The sequence below is a fragment of the Argiope bruennichi genome, chromosome 9 (assembly GCF_947563725.1).
Source record: "Argiope bruennichi chromosome 9, qqArgBrue1.1, whole genome shotgun sequence".
NCBI classification, from domain to species: domain Eukaryota; kingdom Metazoa; phylum Arthropoda; class Arachnida; order Araneae; family Araneidae; genus Argiope; species Argiope bruennichi.
The window spans coordinates 57,938,411-57,963,687 of NC_079159.1; the positions used below are offsets into that span (position 1 = coordinate 57,938,411).

The 25,277-nt window shown below is 25.1% G+C and overlaps 2 protein-coding genes across 3 annotated transcripts in view; both read right to left on the minus strand.

Moving 5' to 3' along the window:
- LOC129984428 (cleavage and polyadenylation specificity factor subunit 1-like) overlaps window positions 1-15,689 on the minus strand; it is a 49,483-nt gene extending 33,794 nt beyond the window's left edge. Inside the window, exons 1-8 of one of the 2 annotated variants that reach the window (XM_056094307.1) lie at window positions 15,614-15,689; window positions 13,332-13,411; window positions 11,275-11,387; window positions 6,942-7,123; window positions 5,297-5,437; window positions 3,036-3,116; window positions 1,969-2,138; window positions 1,270-1,413 (exon numbers count right to left, since the gene is read on the minus strand). In XM_056094307.1, coding sequence (XP_055950282.1) covers window positions 1,270-1,413; window positions 1,969-2,138; window positions 3,036-3,116; window positions 5,297-5,437; window positions 6,942-7,097 — 692 coding nt within the window. In that variant the 5' untranslated portion in view covers window positions 7,098-7,123; window positions 11,275-11,387; window positions 13,332-13,411; window positions 15,614-15,689. The remainder of the gene's footprint in view (window positions 1-1,269; window positions 1,414-1,968; window positions 2,139-3,035; window positions 3,117-5,296; window positions 5,438-6,941; window positions 7,124-11,274; window positions 11,388-13,331; window positions 13,412-15,613) is intronic. The other variant, XM_056094308.1, reaches the window with a different exon arrangement.
- On the minus strand, window positions 13,418-15,677 carry LOC129984431 (N-alpha-acetyltransferase 50-like). The gene has a single exon (XM_056094310.1). It carries the CDS (start codon window positions 15,422-15,424, stop codon window positions 14,915-14,917), a length of 510 nt encoding a protein of 169 aa, XP_055950285.1. The 5' UTR covers window positions 15,425-15,677; the 3' UTR covers window positions 13,418-14,914.
- Window positions 15,690-25,277: the final 9,588 nt, after the last annotated feature.

Genomic DNA, 25,277 nt, shown 5'->3' on the forward strand with positions numbered 1-25,277 from the left:
TTTAGTTTGTTTCATTTTTAAATTATCATAATTACATGCGTAGAAAGACAGACTACCTGAAATAGATTATGTCCACAAATCAGTAAAAATGTACAATATTAATAATTTATCTTCATAAATTAATAACTTATGAATTTCCATTAAATCTAGTATTTAGCACTATCACATCCTCAGCAGTTTACTTCATTAATTTAAATTATATTAGTGATTGCCTATTTCCAGTTTCCTATACCAATCAACTTCATTTCAATATACAATCCTTCAAATAATTCCACTAATTTTACAATGGACTTCAAAAGCCTTTTGGGTGCAGCTATACAGTCATCTTTGCAATGACTTCAATGGCAAAAAAAGTTTTGAATTGCCAAGGCATTACCTAAACTGGCAAACACATTCAATAATTCATAGATACTTTACAGAACAAATTATCACTCTTCTCACACCAACACACCATAATAATAATAGTTAATCAATTATAAATTTTGCCATTACCAGAAATATTAAATACCCTTCCTCTCCACTGTCTAAGTGCTCAACAAACTTTGAAGTGGCCACCTTTTATATACTTAATTTTATGTCATGATAGTTAGCAGATATGAAACAGATAACAAATATAAGAACTTAGCATTACATTTCTACAGCAGAAATTTTTGAAATTCTATCTTTATATTACATGAGGGAATAACTGAAAGCTGTGATAGACTAATATAGATAACATAAAATTTTAACAAGGTAAAATAATTATTTAATTGCTTTTATAACTGTTTCTTAGTTTTAAAAGATTAATGCTGTATGTTTACTCTTTAAAAACATAACTGGTAAATGTTCACTGAAAAAATCAATAAGAATTAAAGTTCATTAGTAGCCAATTTTGATTAAGTTTTTTCAAAATGAAATAAAAATTAAAAAAGAAATTAAAATAAACTAAGATTTTTTTTAAAGCAATACATCCTATTTTTTCTTTATAAAACTTTATCATCATTATAATGCATAATTTTATTTCACAATAAGATTTCATTTTTTTTTACCATTGATTCATTCTGTTTCTAACCCAAATTATTAATAAATGTTTGAAATTTAATTTTAAAACCTTTTTCTCATCAAGTGTTAATATAAAGAAGGCAGAGACATACAATAACAGATTTCATACATAAATAAATATTATAAACCTCTATATTCTTTCAAAAATAATAACCAGCTTCATGTTTTTTTAGAACACTGAATTGACATTTTCACGAATAAAGAGAAAATAACTGAAGTATCACTCACCCTGGCCACGTCCTTAGTGGTTCATGCAATAATAATAAAGTAGGTTCATAATAACCTTGCAGGAATTGGAAGTCTTTAACATTATTGACTTTTTCATCAATATCAGAAAATTTTATAGTATAAGAAGCAAGTACTGGTGTTTTACTGGAAATAGAAAAGCTAATTAAGAGAAATCAAATCATTATAAACCAAATAATGGGCAGAAAAATACTACCAAAATATTGAATACTTTTAATTTAAATGTGTTTTACAATAAAAGATTTTTTTTTTAAATGGAAAACACAAATAAAATAATAAATGACAAAAAAAAAATCATCAGAAAAACAATAGAATAATTACAAAAAAAAACTCAATTTCCTTAAAATTAAAATTATTTTAATCATTTTTCCTAAGCATTTTCTGAAAAAAAAAAGTCAATTTAAAATGTATCTAGAATAAGAATACATGCTTATTATGAAGTGAAATGTATGATAATTATTATTAACTTAAGAATGGATTCTAATGGTGCATTTAATTAATGAAAAACCACAAATACATAACTAAACAAATCTGGATAAATACTGCAATTAAATTTAAATATTTTGAAATCAGGGACTGAAATTAATTCAATGTTAAATAATTCCATATATATATATATATATATATATAAAATGATTATTTATATAGATTATACAGATACAAAAAAATAACATAATTTACACGCCAAAGGGAATGTGTGCACTTCCAACAGCTATTTCTGGTTCTTCTGTAATAGTATCTTTACGAAATGGAAGAATAACAATGCTTCTCTCATAAACAACCATTGCTGCACAGCGGCCATCAGGATCTACTCTTACTTCTGGAACAAATGGATGATGGGTTGCTCCTGCCTGTGAAACAAATTGTTTTATTTTTTAAATAATAATTGGTATTATAATAATGCCTCTTGGTGAATTTAATGCAGATTAATATTCAACTTTTCAATAAACGTTTATTTTTTAAATAAACTTTTAACAATTAAGTGTTTGATGCAATTTATTGGCATCCTTAACTTCTGGTGAAACGAGGATTGTTTAAAAAATATATATCTATATAATCTTTGAGGCCAATGTTTAAAAAATTCAATATTTTTTATATGTATGTTTGAAAAATCTAACTTATTGACTCACTTCTTTGAAAGCTGATATACTTGTGCCACTACTATAATAAAAATATTTCTTAGAGAATTTCTAATTTAAAAAAAAAAAAAAAAATTACCAAAAGCAAAAATCTTTTCTATATCCCTCAGAAATAAACCTTTTTTATTTAAAATAATAAAAGAAATTAACAATAATGCAATAGATTAAAAAATATTCCATAAAAGAAATATTAACTAAATCATTATTAAATGAAGTATTTTATTTAATTCATTTAATAATGATTCCTATATAATTTAAAACAATTTTAATTACATGTAAAATTCTCTTACAGGCATCTATATGAAAGAAAATAAAGGTTAAATATATTTAATAATAAATGACCAAGTTATTATTTTTACTAAAAATATATATAAGAATATGTTTCAAAAAATTTCTAATTATTAAATCACCTAAATTTGATTTGATTTTTTCCCCACTCTTTAAAAAACAATCTAACATTTCAAACAACAAAAACACAATTGCAACATTTAAAAAAAAATTATTATAAAGAGAATATTCAAAAGAAATTAGCGTACATTACAATTATTTAAAATTGCATAAAAAAATTTAAAATATCAGTTTAATGTAGAATTTAAATGGAAAACTTACTTTCATATCTTCTTCTTCAAAGTAATGCAAAGATAGAGTTTTCAAATCATGAGTTGAAGGATCATATTCAACTAATGACAACTAACAAATGAAACGAAATCTTTACTTATGTATATAAATCACAAGAAAAAAAGTTGTTATGATAGTGTCCAACTAATTTTAACAAAATAAGGATGAAAGCAATGTTATACAAAGAAATAATATTCGGCAAATAATCATTTCAGTCCTTTTAAGTTAGATTATAATGCTAAAAAAATCAAAATTATGCACAATTAGTTCATTAAAATCTTTTTAAACAGCAATAAAAAAGTAAAGTATTATCACATTTACAAAATCAATTAATAACTGAAACTTGTAACAAATATAATAAATAAAAATCAACATTACTATTTTTTTCTATCCTAATAATACCATTTAAAGAAAACCGCAATATTTCACCTGGCATTTTTTTGTTATTAAATATTACTACAAATAATATTATAGCAATTTTTAACTTATATTCTAAGTGTTTATCACTTCTTTTCACAAGCATAAAGTGTTAAAAGGGAAAAACACAACAACCTGTAAACTTATAAAAGTATCAAATAGAGAAATATTTGAAAAGAACAATTAACTACTGAATCTGATTTATAAAAATTATAATACTACACTAAAAATTAGAATTAAATGTGCACAAAACAAAACAAAATTTGTACTTAACTAAAATGATATTCAACATGAAATAATGTAAAATAATTAACTCTTCAATTAACACAAAACATTATTCAAAATTCCTTTTAACTAAAAAAAATTATTATTATAATGCGTCAATTTTCACTCAGAAAGAGACCTATCAGCTTTTTGGAAATTAGTTTTTTATTTCATTTTGTTTTTCCATGTATTATTGAAAGTTCACAAATATAGAACTTCATAACAGGAAAAAATACAAAAAAAAAATCAAATTTAAAATACAAAAACCAATCAAAGGTATTTCATGAAATGGAAAGAGATCAAATTGGACATGTTCTATTATATAAAAGAGTTATCATATTTTTATGACACATATTATACCCAACTTATTTTAAATTATGTTGATAATATGGTAATTTTTTGAGAAATCATTTCGATCTTAAAGTAATATTGTTGGAATTTCAAATCTCACTGTATTTTAGTTACAGAGTAAGATTAAATAATTACGAAAAATTGGTATAAAGTAGGCAATGCCAGATGTAATAAATTGCACAGTTTTGGTTAGTTATAGACGAAAAATTCATTCAAGCATAGTTTTATTTTAAGCTAATTTATTGAATCACTCGGATTGAATTAAGATAACTTTTGATGCAATCATACTTTAACACTGCTTTTAGTTACATTTTACAACAGTACCGTAATTGTAACCCATTAGCTTTTTTCTTTCCCTGTATTTATTTATTTTAGTCAGACAATTATCTGATGAGATGGTAAAGCTTACAAATTTAACTGCTTGAAGTAACAGTTATTGACAGGGAAATGAGTAGGGACTCATAAAATTTCCTATATATTTTTTCTGTTGTCAACATCTCTTTCCAATAAAGTCTATGGCAATGAATAAAATATATATAGATAGTATTTTTTTTTTTTTTACAGACTTCTGACAAGGAGAACATGGCTTAAATCAAAATACATTGATTTAAAATTTAAATTAAAAGAAAAATTAAAACAATATAAGCATTGTGACATCATAAATATGCAGCTTGCACATGGAGAGGAGAGCAAATGTTTCTAAAAGTAAGATTGTATTCACCAAATATTGTATTTAACATGAACATTGCTATGGAGTCTTTACAAAATTCACTAAATTTGTGTATCAATTATCAAAAATGGCAAACAAAGAAATCAAAATAGTTGCATTTTGATATCAAATATTGCATGCATTGATTGTAAATATTGTATATAAAGTATATTTAATTTCAATAAATCCACAATAAGCATTTTATTATTATTATTATTGAGGAATAAAGGATTAAATATGCAAAAATTTCATGTGTTTATTAGTATAGTTAAAAAGGTAGAAAGAATACATATAGTGAAGCTTATTATAATACTTGAAATATTTTTGACAAGTTTGACTTGTTTTAATGTAAATGAAAGATGTAGACAAAAAAAAAAAGCATGGAAGCAATTGACTAAAAGTGTCAGACAGCCATTAACAGATAGCAGATGTAGCCCCCTAGTGTGAGTTATAATTTTTAAAAATTACAGATTTTAAATATTTATTTCATGATAATAAAGGCATGATTTACTTTTGCGTCTTTGAAACTAAGAAGAAGAGCGTCTCTTGGTGAACCAGCTAGTCTTACAGCTTTTATTGACATTATATTTCCAAACAAAGGAAACACCTGAATGCATTCTAATTTTAATTTGGGTTCGCCACTTGTCGGCACCTACAGAGAAAACGTTTATCATAAATTTAATACACATAATTAAACTGCATAAATATAAACAACTAACCAGAAATTAGAATTCTTATAATAAATCTCATAATGTTACAATTTAATATTTGTATTTTTAATGAAAAGAGTAAGTAGTAATTAACAATAGACTTCAAAATATTTCAAAGTGAATCACAAAGTAGTAAGTAAATTTGGTTTACTTTAACTATAACATGATCTCTGACTTCCATTCTAAGATATTAAAAAAGAAAATTAAGTTGCATTCATCAATAAAAAATTTACTGCCTTTAACAATAATAACTTTCGTTTAAAACAAAACAAATGATTTTGCATTCTTCAAAATTTATGAGAATGAATTGATATTGCAATCTTCACATAAAATATATGAAATTCTATTATTATATGCATAAGCTTATATTATGCATAAGAATAATGCCATTATGTTGTATCATTCATTGTAAGATTTGTCAGTAAAGATGTGAAAGATCATTATCATTTCTTGACTTAAAGTTTGCTAAGAAATAAACATGACTCATATAATAATTGTCTGTTGACAAAATAATATTTTGGACAGAAGTTTGGTGAAATTCACAAAAACATGATCAAGAAATGAAATTCTATAAGAATTTCAAATAGCAGCTTTTACAATGTTTGCCTAGAAAACATTTGGGACAAAGTAGAGACTTGTTTTTAATTCTAATAATAACTTAATTTTTTAATGAATAATTAAATTCATAATAATCTAAAACCTGAAGTGAAATCTTTTACCTTTTTAAACTCTAGTAGTTATATCACTTACTAATGCTTTCATTAAACAAATTTCTCATTCGTTTATTTTATTCTATCTATTACATAAACATGAAAAAAAAAATGCTTTGCTCTTTTTTTAAAAAATTCTATTTTTATATATTAGAAGTTATATTTAATTAATATACAATTCTTTTTAAGATTTAATCAAAGGCAGCAAAATCCCTGCTAATTGAACTTATCTAACTGACAATAAAATGTAGGTTTATATTTAAATCTATTTCAATCAAGAATGAAATCAAAAACACCAGCTGCTATGCATATAAATATTGCTTGTTCAAAGAGAAATTAATTTTATAGTATATAGTTTTTATATAAAATGAATAAATTTTATATAAAATGATTACATTTTTAAAATAATTCAAATTTGATATGAAGTGATTTCAAACTAAAGTTTAAATAATAAATAAATCTGCATAAACAAAATTTAACTTTATTCATAAAATTAGCCAGATATCAACCAAACTATTCTTGAGAATACAAAAAAGTAAATTTACAACTAAAATATCAGCCCAAATGAAACAGAATGCTTTTTTTATACACAGTTTTACATAGAAATAACTTTTTATATTCCTAATTAGGCAAAATTAATTTTTATAGATAAAAAATATTTAAAGATAATATATTAAAACAGTAAAATGATAATTATATATATATACAATAAGCTCAATGAAATGTAAACTCTTACTTCAGATTCAGGAGTTAGTCGATATATGCGCAATACAGTTGCTCCAGCAACAAGTAAATTTTGTTCCCAAGAATTGTAGAAATAGCAATATAAACAATGCTCCACTGTTGTTGGTGGATGCATTTGTTTATAAAAAGAATAAATGTTTGTAGCCATTTTTGCCCCTTTTTTTCTGCACAAACCTTAAATTAAAATATTCAAATTAGAATTAATAATAATACTAAATTAAATTTCATATTGATTTCGATCATTTTAGCTATTAATAGATAGGAATGAAAAATAATTTAATTGGAATTGATAAACAGATTAAAAATAATATGATTTGATTCAAAGGAAATAGAATTAGAGGAGAAAATGCTATTGGTTTAGACTTATTTCATTGTGTAAGCAACAATTAACAAAAAATTTGCTAGTACAAAAAGATGCATGCTGAAAGATAGCATAAGCACACGAATCAAGGAATTGCATTCTCTTTCATATTCTACATAATGCTTGTGCAGTTTAAAGTAGTGATTACAAAAAAAATTATTAAAAAGTGAATTCAGAGAAAGGAACTTCATTGTTTTGGTAACATTGAACAAGTAATAATAATCTTGATAATTATATTAAGAAGTAGCAGGAATGATTCAAGAAAAATTTTATATTGATTAAAAGTTTCTAATATGTATCAGTAACAACTTCTACTTTCTCTTTTTAATAATGTTATATTTCCATTTTAAAAAACTGTATATATTATGGTATTTTTTCAAATAATCCTAAACCTTATTATGATCAAATATATTATAATAGTTGATAAATTCTAAGTAATAAAATTATTGTATGTATTTTATGGACAATCAATAATTCAACATTTATTTCTATAAATAAAATAGATGGCAGATCACTGAAAGTGGATATTAATTTATTTTTCACTGAAGATGCTGTTGAATGCATGCAGATTAATATTTTTTTATTTAATTATTAATTTCATTAGAAACTGAAATTGCATAAATAAATTGCACATTAATTATTATTTTAATATTTTTCTTCTTACTTTTATATTAAATATTTAATTATTCATTAGGAGCTCCACCCCACCCCAAATAATTAATTTAAATTAAATGTAAATGCGACAAATTGTGTTGTAAACATATCTGTTAATATATTATAACAAAAATTCAATTTAATTTAATGTTATTTATTAGCATATTCAAAAATTAGTAACATTAATAAAATAATTTACATATTATTTTACTTGAAGTTGGCAAATTTTTAAATAATTCATTCTAAGATTTAAGTTATATATATATATGTAACATTATTTTATGTGAAGCATGATGCAGTTTGAAGACAGTGAAGATACTTTTAATTTCGTGACGTCATTTTATTTCATTTTTAAGAAGGCATATGTATAAGCGATGAGCACACAGAACGACACAGAAAAGGAATGAGGAAAAAGCTCTTGGACATTTTATCCCTGGTCTTATATAAGCTATGATTTTGATAGGGAAAATATTTCTTTACAGTGCTAATGTATTATGAGATTTCGATAGGGATTTTCGTTACACGCGTGGAGAAGGCAGGGGAAACACAGGGAGATTTTAAAAAAGAATTTGTCTCATCAGCGGTATTTTGTCTCTTCATGCGGAGTGTGGGAAAGTTAGTTTTAGCTGATTTGGCAGCTTAACAAAGCTTCTCTTGAATTAATTAAGTAGCGACAGTGGAATTGGATCACGAAATAAGAGAATATTTTAGAATAAAGTTACTATGGGCTAAATTAAGATAAAAGCTTGGAAATTAATTAAATTGAAATTAAAAGTTTAAAATATCATTACATATATATATATATTCCAATTTTTTTCCTTGTTTTCTGACTCTACAAAACTTTCCATAACATTGACTGCACAATAAAAATACCATGTAGGGTTAGATTTATATTAAAAAAAATAAAAGGAAATTAAAATAATCAAATATTATTAATTAATATATTCAAAGAATTGTTTAAAAGTAAAATCTATCCTTCTTTTGCTTCTACCAAAAAAAAAGTGCCTAAGACGATATTAATTTGACAATAGGAAATTTTTATAAAGAAAACCTCACAAAAACAACTATATAATCTTGATTCACTGTGTATCAAAAAATATATCTTATCTATTACATACTGAATTGCTGAATTCAAGTTTTGATGAAATCACAGTTTTAGTCACTTAAAATGTCAATCTATTTTAAAGTAACATGAGTAATATTTTAGGAATGACTTTGTTATGTAATTAATCTCAATGATGATGATTCAAAACTTTTTACAAATTTCCACACCACACTAATCTGAGGATGTTTGATTTTCAAAGTCATATTTAAAGTGTGCTATCTCACATAAGCAGCTAGTCTATAGTAGAAACGATCTTCAAACCTGGAAAACTCAATCTTAAAAATTACCTATTATGGATTTACAACATAGCCTTATATAATCATATGCCTAGTCAAGATGAAAGATTATTCTAATACCCATTTTGACAAATAGACCTCAGAAATTAAGAGCTTGGTAATAGTGAATGGGAACAAAATAATATTATATTTAACCGCTTAACTGTTTTATTTTCTTTACTATCTAATAAGATGACACCTTCTATTTCGGGAATATTTTCTTATTTTGATTCAAATGGAAATCCATTAAATACTTGACTTATTTGAAGTAATTTTAATATTGAATTATAATCGATATGAATGGTTTATTTTTTGCTTACGATTATCAGAATTCGATAAACTGATACATATATGGCACTCGAGCAAAACAGTTAATTATAGGTGTACTATATGGTCTTTAAATATGAATGCAATCATTCATGCTCTTTAAGAACTTTGAAGTTGTCTAAGTTTCATTTGATGTTAGGATACAGTGATGAAACTAGAAGATGGCAAGGGAAGAGGAAGAATATAGATGCTTTGGGTGCTAGTTTAAGAAACCTTTTATATTACTTTTGCATTTCAAATATGATAAAGTAGCAAGCAGAAAAAAAAAACAAAAAAAAAACAGAGCCATGCTTCAAGAGCCACTGACATTTATAAGTCACAAATAATAACAAGGATTGATGAAAATCATATTGTACCCTGGAGCACTATTTTTCCTCACTTATCACTGGTCATACTGAACAATATTAAAATAATAGAAATGACTTTTTTCAGATTATTCAACATTTGTAAGTAAAAATTATTTAAGAAATCATTTAAATTTTTACAAGGATTTCATTCCAGTTTCACCATAATAATAATAATTTCAATTTCTCATTAATTAAAGCTTTATTGTCATATCTGTTCAAATTTTTAAAAAGTGTCATTTCAGTTTAACAGTAATAAAAACAATTTTAATTTTTCATCAAGTGAAGCTTTTCTGTCATATTTATTTTGAATTTAGCGTCCCTGGAAATCTTACTAATTAAAAAGAATGAACAAAGTGGAAACCATTCATGAACAGAAATGAAAGTCAGTGCAGAAATTGTGCTGAAGACAGTGATTTCCATGTGACATCCAGTGTTTAAAAGGAAAATGATTTTTCCTTCTGAATTTTTCCATATCAAAAGAGCATTTTTATTAGTTGCCTTAAATTGGAGGCAAATGAAAAGAAATTGTGTTGGAATTAAATATCATATTCAATATGTTGAAAGTTAGTAATTATCACTAAAAAAAGTTGAAATTAATTTAGCTCTGAACTCCTTGCACTGAAGTTATTCATAATTAACATAAATATAATTATTCTTAAGTTTTAGTGATTTAAGAAGGTATTTCTTCTAATATGCATACATTCTGATATAACCAATTTTTCAATGAATTTTTTTCTAATTCAAATTTAGAATAAGTTTAAAATATCCCATAATACTAACCATAGAGTAGTACTGATATTAATACTGACCAATTGTTTATTCTTTAAATTGTCTAAATGTAAATCTGTCATCAAGTCATTATATATGTCTTAAATGGAAAAATTTAACTTTCTTAGTTCAAAATAAAAATTTATTTACTTTACAGAAGTTTTCAAATATATATATATATATATATACTTGCCTGATATGAAAAAAAAAATTCTAATTTGTAATGAATTTTTTGATTTTATTATGCTTTCTAAATTAATCTTAAAACAGAAAAGATGGGCGAGTTCATTTTCATTTTTAATCTCAAAACATTTAACTTAAGATTAGTAAAAATAAAAATAATAATAAATTGGCTTAAAAGTAAAATTTATAAATGAAAATATTTTAATTCTTATTCAAAAATTATCAATGAATACAACAATTCTCCTAAAGAGAACATTTTTTTTTTTTTCAAAAATTTCATAGTTTTACTAAAAAATTATTCATACCTTAATTATAAAATATTTCCATAATCATTGTCCCCATTTTGAAATTTTTTTTATTAATTATGCTGGAACTGCTAGAAACTCAATTTTCTAAAATCCATGTATATGCTTGCCACCTATGTTAATAGTAAAATAAAAATTGTATAAGTTACTGAGAGTAAAATAATTTGATTTCAATATTAAGTAAACTTTTCTACACAGAAATAAAACCAACTTTTCTGCGATTTCCATTAAATCTTAATTTAAAAGTGTATATATTAAAAGAAATTCCTCTCATAAAATGTGAGCTTAATTTTCCTGTTATATATATAAAAAAAAAATCTAAAGGATGGAAACTCTGTTTGGATTAAATTATTAAATGAGAGTTAGTATTAATTCATAATATAATACTTATTGTTAAGTAAATAAAAATTCTATGATCAGAAAGTTGAAGAAAAAAAATCGAATTAGAAACGGAGCACATATTGTTGTACAAAAATATTTATTTCTCTTAATTCCACAGCAGTAGATGATAAAATTAGAAACAAATATCCAAATATAAATAAGAGAATTTATTTAAGAAATGCAGAACAGAAAGATTAGAAGAAAGATTACAGAAAAAACAATCCTCACATAAAATATTTACTTTAAAGTAATATGACAATACACCAAATAATTTTTCTTTCTTTTAATATTAAGATAAGTATTTTGAAAAAAAGAAAAGGAACTTATCTTAACTGTTTATTTAGTTTTAACTAAAATTATCATATTTAATAAATATTTAAAAATCAGATCTTGAAGTTTATTAAGCCAGAAATTACTAAGTATTTTTCTATTGTCAAATATTATAAATAAAAAATTTAAAACAATTATGCTGCATGTTTAATTTGCTAAGAGTTTCCATCAATTTTAATTATCAGAAGAAAAAAATTTTAGTGTGTTAGTGTAAGAAATAATTCAAAGAAACAAAAACAGGTTTTCAAGAATCTTTATTAAAACTTTATGAGAGAATTTTCTTCAAATTTACAAAGTTTGCAATTACAGAACATGGAAATGGTTTCCTTACAATAACAATATAAGTTTCGTTGTTAAAAACTTGCAACATACAATCAATAATCCTAAAATTTTCTCACATAAGTTTTCAGGCATAACATATTAATCCATATGTTTTCTACAAGGCATGATGAACACAGTTGAAGCATGAAATAACCAAATAACAGATTCAAATGCAAGTCTAAAATATCACTAAACTAGAACAAACTGTCAATTTGTATGACACTCCTAATATAAACAAGGAAAAAAATACAGACAATTTTAATTCTTAACTAATGTAATTACCTAAAAAAGAATGAACAGGTTACAAAGATTGTAAAGAATTATCAATGTAAATGCTTATTTATAAAATTAGAGCAATCAGAGATTTTAAAAGGAGGAAAAAATTATAGCAAAGGGGAAACAAAACACTCCAGATTCAATGCTTCATTATGACTCAATGAGGTGATAAAGATCCATATGTATGAAAACAGGACACAAAAACATAATTTTTTAAACAATATATAGGTGTTTTTTAAGTGCACTTAAGTGTGAAATAAAATCTTATATGGTTTAAAAAATGAGAAAACTTATCAAATTTTAATATTATCTATAGCAAAGAGAGTGCAAAAAATATATTTCACTATTTTTAATTCTTATCAAGAGAATGCAATATTATAGTTATTTCAATTTTGTTAAACTTTGATAGCATCGGCAGCTAGCACTCATCCAGCACTTTTATTTTGTAAAGTACAAGATGTTGAACCAAACTCCTCATACAAACGAGAAAATATTTTGTTCCAGGCACACACACAAAATTTTGCTGTTCTATATTTATGTTGTTTTTTTTAAATAAACCCAAGCACAAAGAGAATTACATTTTATGTTACTTGAGAAGATCTATTATATTCTTAATAAACTAAGTAAAAATTTTAAATGATCGTTTTATTTTCTATTGAACATTTATCTATTTGAACACAAAAATGTAACAAACAAATATGATATTATTAGATTATAAAAAAAAAAAAGATTTTAAGAATAATTATTACCTTTAAATTTTGATTACACTTTCTACATTAAATCTGATTACTTCTGTCAAATATATTGCATTGACTTATCTTGAGCAAATCTGAAATGCATTCAATCGAAAACATAATAAATATCATTGACTACAGTTTAACAGTTTATTCAGTATAATAAAAAATATTCCAATGCATCTAAAGTTAGAAAAATGCTTTTATGTGATCATTTAATATTTCAAAATACAAATAATAAGCAATAGTATTTTCAAAGACGTCTATATAAGTTTGATAATTAGATGCCAGTTTTATATGGCATTATACATTAATTATCACATAAAAAATATAAGCATATAGCATATGCGTAATATTCTAAATAAGTTTTTTCAAATATTTTAAATAAAATTTGTTCACTGTTAATAGCATTATTACATTATTCATTCATGTGAAACACCATTCAACAAGTCAAATACTTACATCCTGCATGTAAAAAAATTATAAAACTTCAAAAAAAAAAAAAATTACTAAAATCCATCAAATAATTTACCTTTAACACTATTATAACTTAAATCAATTAATAAGCTTAATTTCATGTATTTCATATGACTGAAACAATACAAAGCAAATCTACTGAAAAGTTAGAATTTAAAATTTTTCATCTCGCAATATATTTAGGAAAAAAATGTTTTTAAATAAAACCAATCACATGCAAGAAATGTTTTTAAAGCAATTTCATAATATGAAGAATTTTTCCATGTTTTCGAAGTAAAACTACAAGATAAATTTCTTTGCATGTAAAAAAAAAAGACAATTTTCATGAAAAAACATATTACAACATTCTTATCCACTTTTTATACATTTAGTAAATCCTTCGAATTATAAAATAATTTTAATTATAATATTAGAAAAAAATTAAAACTGTAATAATCTCAAATGATTTTGTAATTCTTTGGGTTTTGGAGTTAAATTTCTGCACTACTATAAACACACTCTTTTAGTATTTAACATAATTTATTGATGTTTAAGTCTTTAAAATTTAATCAATAATTTTACCAATTCAATATTTAGACCTTGAGCTTTCTCACATTGAATTAAAGCATTTCCAGTAAATTACATACTAAAGAATATTTTTATTGTTTTTCAAAATAAAAATCCTCACAATTCTAAAAATTTAATTCAAAAACAAAAATCTTAAAGCAATATTCATAATATATACATGTATATGTGATACTCAAATCAGATACCTTTATCAAATTTAAAGAAAATTAATGATTTTGATTTTAAAAATTGAAGGAAATTGAAAGAGCAAAAAAGTTCTATCTTAACTAGATAAAAACTGGAATTAAAGGCTATTCATTTTATTCCCGAAATCGGAAGCACTTATTTCAAGAGAAAATGTTCATTGTTTTCAATATCTTGTTCTTGTTTGCAACAGAATATAACTAGGTTTTTAAAAACGTTTAACAAGCCGAAAACTCCATCAAATATTAAATTATAAACAAATCCCATGTTACAGTAATAGTTTTAATAACACTAATGCAAACATTGTAAAACGTTCTTTCTAAACATTCTCAAACACACAATCAAACTAGAAATCTTAACAAGGCCATGCACTATTTTAGAAATTTTTCCAGAACATGTGCATCGGCAGGCTCTATGCGTTTGTAATAATGTGACTTAGTTTCAACAATAGTAAACCCAAATTTTTTATAAAACTCGATAGCACTATCATTATTGACTTGTACATGTAAAAATATGCTATCAAATTTGCCGTCTTCTTTGACATAATTTAATATATGCTCTAACATTTTTGTACCTATTCCCAACCTTCGGTAAGGTGCTAAACAACCTAATGTCATAATATACAATTTTCTGCAATTATCAAATGCATCAACACGGCAACATACAGCACCAACTACGATATCATTATAATAGGCTAATTTTGCCAATTCCCCAGCGACTAGAATGTCTTTATAAAACTTGTCGTTGTAACTAACAGGGAATACCACTTGATTTAATCTTTTCAACTGGCGAATGTTATGCGGTGTCACATCACCCAGTTCAATTTTTCCGCTCTTTTTAGAGTGGTTGTTAGTCACATCTTCAGCAAATTCTTCAATCATATTGATCTTTGTAAGAGATTGTTGATTCTGCGAAGTGACTGGAGGTTCAAAACTAGTACAGGAAAGCGAACAGAAGATCAGACAATCAAATATGAGCAATTACCTGATTTAAATATAAAAATAAATAACTAGAATGATATGAGCAAATTCTTTCAGCAAAATATAGATTTAAAATCAAAAATAACCTACTATTTAATGCTATTTTACAATACACCGGTTGAAAACTATCAAACAACAAACTCCATTTTGCCAAAAGTATGTTGTTGCCAAAAAGAAAAAGCGATTTAACATTTTTATTAGTATGAAATAAATAACATAGTTATAATATTATTGAAACAATATTTTTATACCAGTTATTATATAATTTTTAGATCTGCATCGGCACCAATATTTTTTTAAATAAAACTTGAAACAGATTTTGACATTGTCTTAAAATAAATTAACTTTTCACTTTGGTTGTGAGAATTAAAGCGAAAACAGTAAAACGATTTTTTTTTTTCCTTCCAGATCGGCAGAACAGGAATCCTACGATATTAAAAAAGATCCTGCCCGCCGTTCATTAAAGAATCAAAGATTCAAGGAATCAAATGCCGCAATTATAATAAAAATGCAAAGCTCCCGAAGTGTTTTTCAAATAACAAATATACCCAGACAGTCTCTTTCAACCTGCAATGCTGAATTCGAATTATTTTTCCAAATGACAGAAAGATTAGAAAAACTACCCGCTATTTCCGAAGACATGCTTCATAATCTTTTGCATGTATTTTACAGAATATGTGCAAAGTAATCGCATAAAATAGTGACACCAACACATCTCCAGCAAAAAGATCTATAAAATCTAATCAAATGTCTTACACTACAATGCATTGAGATGCAGAGGGGGGAGGGTTGATGGCCTGGAGTCAATTTTATTAAACTAATTTCCTCATTTCGTTTTGTTGTTGTTGTTGTTATCCTAGAAATGCAGAATTTTCTAAAATGTGGGACAATATTGTACTCTATTCTTCCACAGTATTGGAACAGTGTAAAATATAAGATTTTTGTTTATTCGATTCCGACATTTTGCACAATAGTTTTTTCGAATTCACCAAATTAATTTTCAATGCTATAAATATTCTTATACTTGATTTTAATTACAAATTATGAAAAATTTGTCCAATACTGCAGAGATAAGCTTCTTTTATTTTCTAATATAAATTAGTCATATTACTTATATTTTTACAGCCGGGGAGATCCGAACTGTGGATCTTTCGATTTGCGGTCCAGGGAGAGCCGTAATTTTCTACATATAATTTTAATGTAGAAAATTATATGTAGTATGTAAAATGTCCTCTTAGTTTATTTTTTATTACTTTTTTCGATTTCTAGTTAAGAATGTGATATGAAGTCAAAGAGGAAACGTTTTCTCTTACAACTGAGATTTGTAATGTAAATTTGGTTCAAAAGTTATAGCTTTAAAATATATGAGGCATAAAAAAACATCATTACTCCGAAAGCGGTTAATGTCTTTTTTTTTATGAAAATTAAAATCTCAATGTTAAGAAAATGATAAAATAAAGTTCATGGTATAGCAAGGTTTACTAAAGTTCCTTATATCTTGTTTAATATAATAATTTTAGCCTGTTCTATTTAGAGCAAAAATGAAAGATTTTTTTTTTATTTGTCCGCAATTAATTACTTTTATTTTACTTTTTAAAATTTTCTTTATTTTATTTTCTGACAATTTATTTTACTTGAAATAAAGGAAACACAAATTAGGATATTTCATTAAAAATCTGTTGTTTTTTTTTAACAATACAAAGAATAAAGAGCAACACATCAAAAAAATTTATCTGAAGTTTCTGATCACTTTAGATAAAACACATAAAAATCAATAATAAAATATTCTATCACATTATTAAAAACATAATTTACAATAGTGTTATCATAGCACTGGTCAACGCAGAAATTACGATACATTTTTTTCTCGATATTGTTTAATGCTATCCAAAGTAGAATTTTTAATATTTTTTAAGATACTGAATAATATTATATATTAACCGGTTTTTAATGAAAATTTGCTCCAGTTAATTTTCTTGAATAAAATATCGAATTAAATTAATTGTTCGATCAAAACTACTATATTACTTTCAGAATTTTATTATATTAAAGCTTTTAAAACTTTCGGTACTTTTGAAAGTTGAACAATATTTTTAATATTTCATTCGATGTTCCTCAGTATTTCCAATATTGTACATTATTGTGATGCTGCAGGGATATCTGTATTTTGTTCTTGGTGAGTTTTTTTAGATATCTGAGAAATTAAAATGAATATCCTTATTCATATTGTTTAAGAAATATGCGTGCTGGCTCTAATTAAAATTCCAATTGTTTTCAAATTTTCAAAAAAAAAAAAAAAAAGTTTGTTATTCTTTTGAAAGACGATGTATACAATGAAATAATTTGTCTAAAGAAAGATTCTAAGAAAAATTTTAATTAAAATAAGTAATCATACTTCTTGAACAAAATATATAATATTGGTATTCATTTTACAAAGATTTCACAACTCTTTGATTAGTCATTTTTAGGGTTTCTACCGAGTGATTTAGGAAAAGAATATATATATATATATATCACTTTTTCATTCTAGAAGCCAAACTTCGCTTCTCAGCCAGAGGAAACCCTGAGACAATTATACTGCCGTCATTGAAGTGATAACAACAACAAAACTTCGGCAATAATATTTTCTCGATTTTGAATCCACCATCACTATTCTACCTGCCCAGATTATTAAGATTGTTATTCTCGGCCTTCAGAAAAATGGGGAAGCGTATAGCAGAATGACGAGGATCTTTAAGATATAATTTAAATTGATACAAATAATGACACAGTAAACAAACAAACAAATATTTTTTGGCTAAAGTTATTGAACTATAAGGATAACGAAATTATCTTTCTTATTAATTCCTACATAGCAATTAAAAAAAATCAAAGTAATTTATTTGCAAAACATCAAAAAATTTTTGAACGTCCCATGTAGCCTATCTTGTTGCACAATTGCATGATATTATAGAATATTATTCAAATTTGAACAATATTATACAATATTGCAAATATTGTTTTATATCATACAATTTGTACAGTATATGTGTTACTAGGAGTATAATCATAAGTTTGAATTTTAAAATTCAAAAAAGCTATACAAGAAAATAAAAAATTCCACACCAGGTACTGAAAAATTCCCGAAGTATACATAAGCAATTCAAAACGCATGATGACACAGCCCTTTATAAAATTCTTCATATCTTTAAACAACAACTGAATTCTCTTTACTTCCAAAGAATTGGAAGCATGCTATCACTATTCCAGTCTCAAAACCAAATTAAGACAAAACAAAGATAACATCTTATAAACCAACAGCCGTTATTTCAATTTGCTGCAACATTTTTGAAAATATGCAAGCTATTAAGATATGATAAACAAATAACGACTTTTTTTTTATAATAGGAGAGTCATAGAATAAAGAAACAGGGACATTGCAGTCCCTTTGGGGTAGGGGAGGTATGAAGTATAAAAAATAAATCGATTTTGGTGATTCTTTACTTATTTCAAAAACAAATATTTTTGATGCTATTTAACATAGAAATGAGTTCTTTCGTAGTGTGAAGCATAATATTTTTTTAATGACCTTTATCTTCAGTTAAAAAGTTGAAGATGATATTGCTGTACAAAATTTTCCATGCTTAAACGTTCTTTCATTCTTTGCATATTCAGACAGTTCAGTAAATAACGAGAAAACGGAAAAGCTTGAGTTGTATTAAGAAAAATTATGTAAAACTAAAATAAAATGAGTTTATGAATAAAAATAAATAGAAAAATATTTAAGCTAATTTTTTTATAAAGTATACCCGACTATATGGAATTAAAAAAACTGATATGCAATTACACTCCACTGAGTTTTAATTTTGATCTTTTCTTTAAATTATATCGAATATAAAGTCTATCAGGTACTTGTTAACCCTTTCTAAGGCCGTGGGAAGTATGCTCCCCACCAAATTTATCAATCTTTGTATGAAATTATGTAGGTTGGCATAAGTTCTGACAAATTTTTTTAGAAGGACAGAAACTTAGATGCTTCAGTTCTTTATCTCAGACAAAATGATGTGTCTTGATTTGTTACTTAATTGTTAATTAGCCTAATTAATTAATTAATCAAATTAAATTTATTTAATAAGCTAAATGAATCCATTTTCTTATTCTAATTTCAAGCCTAAAAATACTTTAACATAATATGACTGGAAAAAAATGGCCCTTTAAAGGGTTAAAGAAAAGAGAAATCTTAATTAATCTTAACATTCTTCGATCATTTTCTTTCAAATATAGCCGAAAACAAAATTTTCATTAAGTTATCATTCACAAAATACTGTCAGAATAAGATGAACGGATTTGAATGCTGAAAATGGAGCATTTCAAAATTTAAATGCTCATTTTGACATACCTACAATATTCAAGTATTTTTTTACTTATATCTAGAAGTATTTGTAATTCACTGTTTAAGCATTCTAATTCTGAGAGAAACTCTAATTGAGGTTCTATCATTGATTTTTAATAGATTTAATCAAACAATAACGACTCTTTGTTGGTATGAAAATATTTTTAAAGGGCTTAAACACTAATAATCTAAGCTGCTTTTATTCGAATACTAGTAATAGGAATCCCTATGATTATTTTGTAAAGTATCAAACAGTTCTAATACTTTAAACGCTAGCCGATAAAAGGAAAATCTATATTTTATATTTAATGAAAACTTTGTAAATAAAAATTTGTGACGATGCAGCGTGATTAAATTTAAGCTTTTTGATAACTGAATTACAGATTTTCTTCCAGATAAATAAAGAAATTTAACTAGAAGAATGAATAAATGTATTACAAAGCAGATAAAACATTAAGAAACATCAGTACCAGAGAATATTAACATGTTAGTGTTCTATTAACTAACGCTGTTTCAATAATTTGGAATGATTAGAACAGAAAAAGCAGTTGTCCTTCATCTCATAGATTGATAACCACATAATGCAACTAGGAAACTAGTATAACCTCTATATCACTACTATGACATTCTTTAACTTTTTTATACCCTTTATCAATCCGAGATACTGATATTGTAGAAAAATATTTATTTACTAATAGATAATGATATAAACAGGGTAAATTTTCATAATAATGTCAAACACATATCAAGAGTTTCTTGAAGTGAAGAAATTATTTGTATAGAGTTATTTCAATATTTTGGGTTGAATTACACTGCAGGAAACCCACGCCATAGAAGCTTACATAAGTTTTGAAGATTCAGAAAAAATTTTGGAATTATAATTCAAAATATTAAAAAATATATATATAATAGAGCAATTTTCCTATTACTGTTTCAAAAGGGAAAATTTGGTTCCAACTAGAGTCTTTTGCTACATTTTCATAGAATTTTGAAAAAAAGGAAAGGAAAGAGAATCAAAACTCAATACTCCTACTTCCTTCAAAAATAGTAATTTACTTAGAGAATTTCATAAAATTCTAATCACAAATTTTGAAACGAGATTGAGAATATTGATGTGAGTTGTATTCAAATATAAAAGCAAGTTCAGAAACATTACCTAGGAAACAGAAGAGACATAAATACATAGTAAAAGTAAACTGTACATAAAACAGATTGAAGCGAAACTTAGCAATGCAACAACTGATAGACGCAGAAGTAATTCTCAAGAAAGAATACATTTCTTAAAACATGTTATAAATCTGGACCATTTGATATGAAACACGTTTGACACCAATACACAGTGGATTAAACACGCACCTTCAAGAATACTTGGAATTAGTGGAGATGATTCTTGTTACTATTTAGCTTTATATTTTCGTTCCTGTACATGAATGATTACACACAAATTTTGAAAATAGATTGAAGAGGCTCACTTGATTTTTATAATACTGATTTCCTTCTTACGGCAGCCCTCATTGCTATTATGTAAAAAATTCAGTTGAATCTGATATATGAATTCTAAATTAGAACAGCCATTAGCATAGCCCTGAATATCACGTATGTTTGAAAATATTTTACTGCACATATGGCATCGGTGTCAGATGCGCACGATTGTGAATCATAAAAACTTTAAACTTCGAAATACTTGTCTGTATCTAACAATTTTTCTTCTATTAAACTTTAACAAATTGTTTTATATTATTATTTGAATGCTTATAATAATTTGATTTCCTAATATATGGATTTCCGAGCATCTTTCCATTACTAATGCTGTTCATATCGATGTTCCTGACCAGACCTCAAAATTTGCACTTTAAAAATTACTTTGCACATACAGGAAATATCATTGTGCAGTATTATTCTTCGTTTGATTTCATTTAAATACAGGAAAGAAAGAATTGTTGCGTAAAAATTAAAAAATCTCGCAGGCAGTCATTAAAAGTCACTAAATGTTTTAACGTATGAATAAAAACGATCTTTTGTCCATAATTTTTCTATACTTTAAGCATCTTTAGAGTTTCTATCATTTAGGTGAATTTCATTTTTCAATATCTATAATGCTGACATTTAATTGTCCGAATATTATAAAAATCACAGCACTGACATAAATAATTAAATCAAAACTCGCTTCTTACAATTGTTAAAATTTTACTATATACTAAGCAACTATGCCAAAATGATTTTTAATATTTCATTTTATAATGAATGTATTTATAATTATATTAAATAAATATTTTGTGAAAATTAAATTTTTGTTTGAAATAGGATCATTAAGAAACGACCATGTATGAATTCGCAAAACTCAGATAGCTGGCAATATTATGGTTATTTCTTTTTTGTTTTAAATTCAAATTCAATCATTTCATTAACTTACAATAAAACATTATTTTTTTGAAAAATTCTTAAACTAAAGCTAAAATAATGCTTTTATGCAAAAAAAAAAAAAAAAAAAAAGTTCTAAGAAAACAACAAAGAATTTATGAAAATAGAAAATTTTCGTTGAAGTTATAGTAAATGTTTGAAATATTCACAATTTTTTTCTTTTTTATCGTGAAAAAATGAAAGGTGCACAGCTATTTCCAAGAGAAATAAATAATTTTTTAATAAAGAATTGAAATAGAACGCAAAGTACCAGTTTTGAATGTTCATACTAGAAAGTACACCGAAATGATAATTTCGAACTGGAATTGGAAAGGTGGGGGGAGTAAGCTGTATTATAGACAAAAACAATGCGAAATTCTCTTTACACCATTAAAATTTATATTTTTTACGATTTGAAACAAAATAAGTGATCAGTTTTTACAAAAGTGCTTTTGTCACGCTGCAGTTTTGTATTTTATATTCATGCTGCAGTTTTGTTTATGTAAATAGACTTAATATAACATCGTTTCATTATTATTATTATTTTCTATCAATTATTGATGCTGCTATTAATTTGACTCATATTAAAAATTTATTTTTGAAACTCCAAACTGAAATGAGAAACACTTTATTTTTGAAAATTTATTTGATTTTACGATGAATCTATTATTCTGTTTCTACGCTTATATGAGTATTCTTTTATTTTACTTCTAACAGCTAAATTTATAGTATTTACGAATACGAAAAATCAAACAATAAATTAATCATACTATAAATACTACAAATTTAATCACTTTTTACATGTTAAATGTTCAACGTTCTTTTAATTTATTCCTAAAAGAATCTAAGAAAACTATTCGTATTTATTAAAATATTTTTTTGTGTGTGTATGTTCTATTAACATTCGATTCTCAATCTCATGCATTTTTTCCAAACTTCTTCACACAAACAAATATATTAATTTAACAAGAGACAAGTTCATTAATTCAACAAGAAACAAGAACGTTAATTCGCAAGTGTCAAGATAATGGCGTTGATTTGATAAAAATAAACTTTTAGGGTTCCATAAATGTTCTGAAATAAAAAAGTAATTTTTTTTTTTTTTTTACACAATAGATATTTTTTATTCCATAAATTAGTATGTGTGTGTGGGGGGAGAAGATGGATCTGAAATTCTTGTTCATTACACACATACATTGAGGAAAAAAGAGCCAAAAAGAAAATAAAAATAATAAAGAATAACTAACTCATGGCTACGACCCCCGACGAAAGCCCCCGTCTGAAAGCATCCAGACGTTTTCGGATTCACACACATTTTCGATTTTTTCCTGAAATGCTGAATGAATTGCTTTTGAATTTCGATTTATTTGTAAAGAATAGGCATAAAGTCGTATTTTACAGTGAATATTCAGTCACGAGGGTTTTTTGAAGATCGACAGAAATTTATGCTGAAGGAAAGGATTTATTTCATTAACAGAAAGATAAAAAGTTCATCAACAATAATACTAACAGATGATATACACTATACATTACTATACTATATACTATACATTAGGAAACATAGTCGTAACTTTATGCTCTCACATTCTCTTTCAATATAGTTAATACTTGATAAATAATCCCCTTTACATCATTGGTACAATTGTACATCCTAGTCACCATTTGCATAGGAATTATATTATAAAATGATGATGGAAAAGCACACTACCATATTTTTCTTTGATATTAATTCTTGAATATTTTATTCATTCGCTGCTCGATACTCCAAATCAGAAGGCAAGTATTTTTATATATAAAATATGATCGAAAGTATATTTCTGCTATTGATAGATGGTAAAAAATGTTATTCACCTAAAATATTCAATACATGATTCAGATTCAATTCAGAATTTTTATTAAAAATCAAAGCATCAGTCTATTACCAAATGCTTATACTATATGTTTAATCTCGTAGCCCAACCATAATGTGAATTTTGAAATAATCGATTTTGGTATGCTTATGTCTGATATTGTTTTCTTTCAGTGTTTTTGATTACCGTGGTTACTTATTATTATTATCTATAAAATGCTACTGTAAAACATTTTAATATAAAAAATTAAAAAAAAAATAATTTTTAATATATTCTGGAATTTTCTAGAAAAATATCATATACTTTCTATTGAAATTATCACAGTACGAAAATATATTATTCTTATTAAGCATGTATAAATCAGTAATTAATAATTAACTTCTTCCAAAAGTGCATATATATATATATATATATATATATATATATATATATATATATATATATATATAATTAACAATTAACAAACTCATTATTATTGTGTCTTCAGAAATGGACGTCTGAGCTTTTCATATCCGTGCAACTGTAGAATTTCAAATATTCATTCATTCTAGCAGAGAAAAAAAAGAAAAAAAAAATGTCCAGATTTCTTGGATGTAAATGAATAAGTTTTTAAGAAAAAAAAATGTGTAGTAAATTTTCACAGAAAAAAAGTAATATCTCAATTTGCTTGCTCAAGATATTTTTATAGGTTTTATATGACATTCCCTTTTTCGATACATTTTTATATTAATGAAATAGCAAGTTTTCCTTTCAAAGCATAAAATGAAATTTGAAAAATAAATTTTGATTAAATCACTTAATAAAAGTCGAATAAAAAGAAATATGCTCATCATAGCATCGAGTCCGTGCCCAGGTCCCATGGAGATATGATCTCAGTCTCGGAACTGGAGAGCTGCGAATTCAAAGCGTCATTCCAAAACAATGGGAGTGGTCTTACGCAAACTTTCTCATATGTACTTGTATATTATTAACAATATGCCATTGGAGAACAATAGTTACGAAAGAGCTTATTAGAGTGCGATCTTTGACGATTAATCGCTAGAATTAATCGATTAATACACAAGTACTAGAAAAAAAAATATATTTAGGAAGTTTTTCCCCGATCGATTAAAATCAAAATTGGACACAAAAC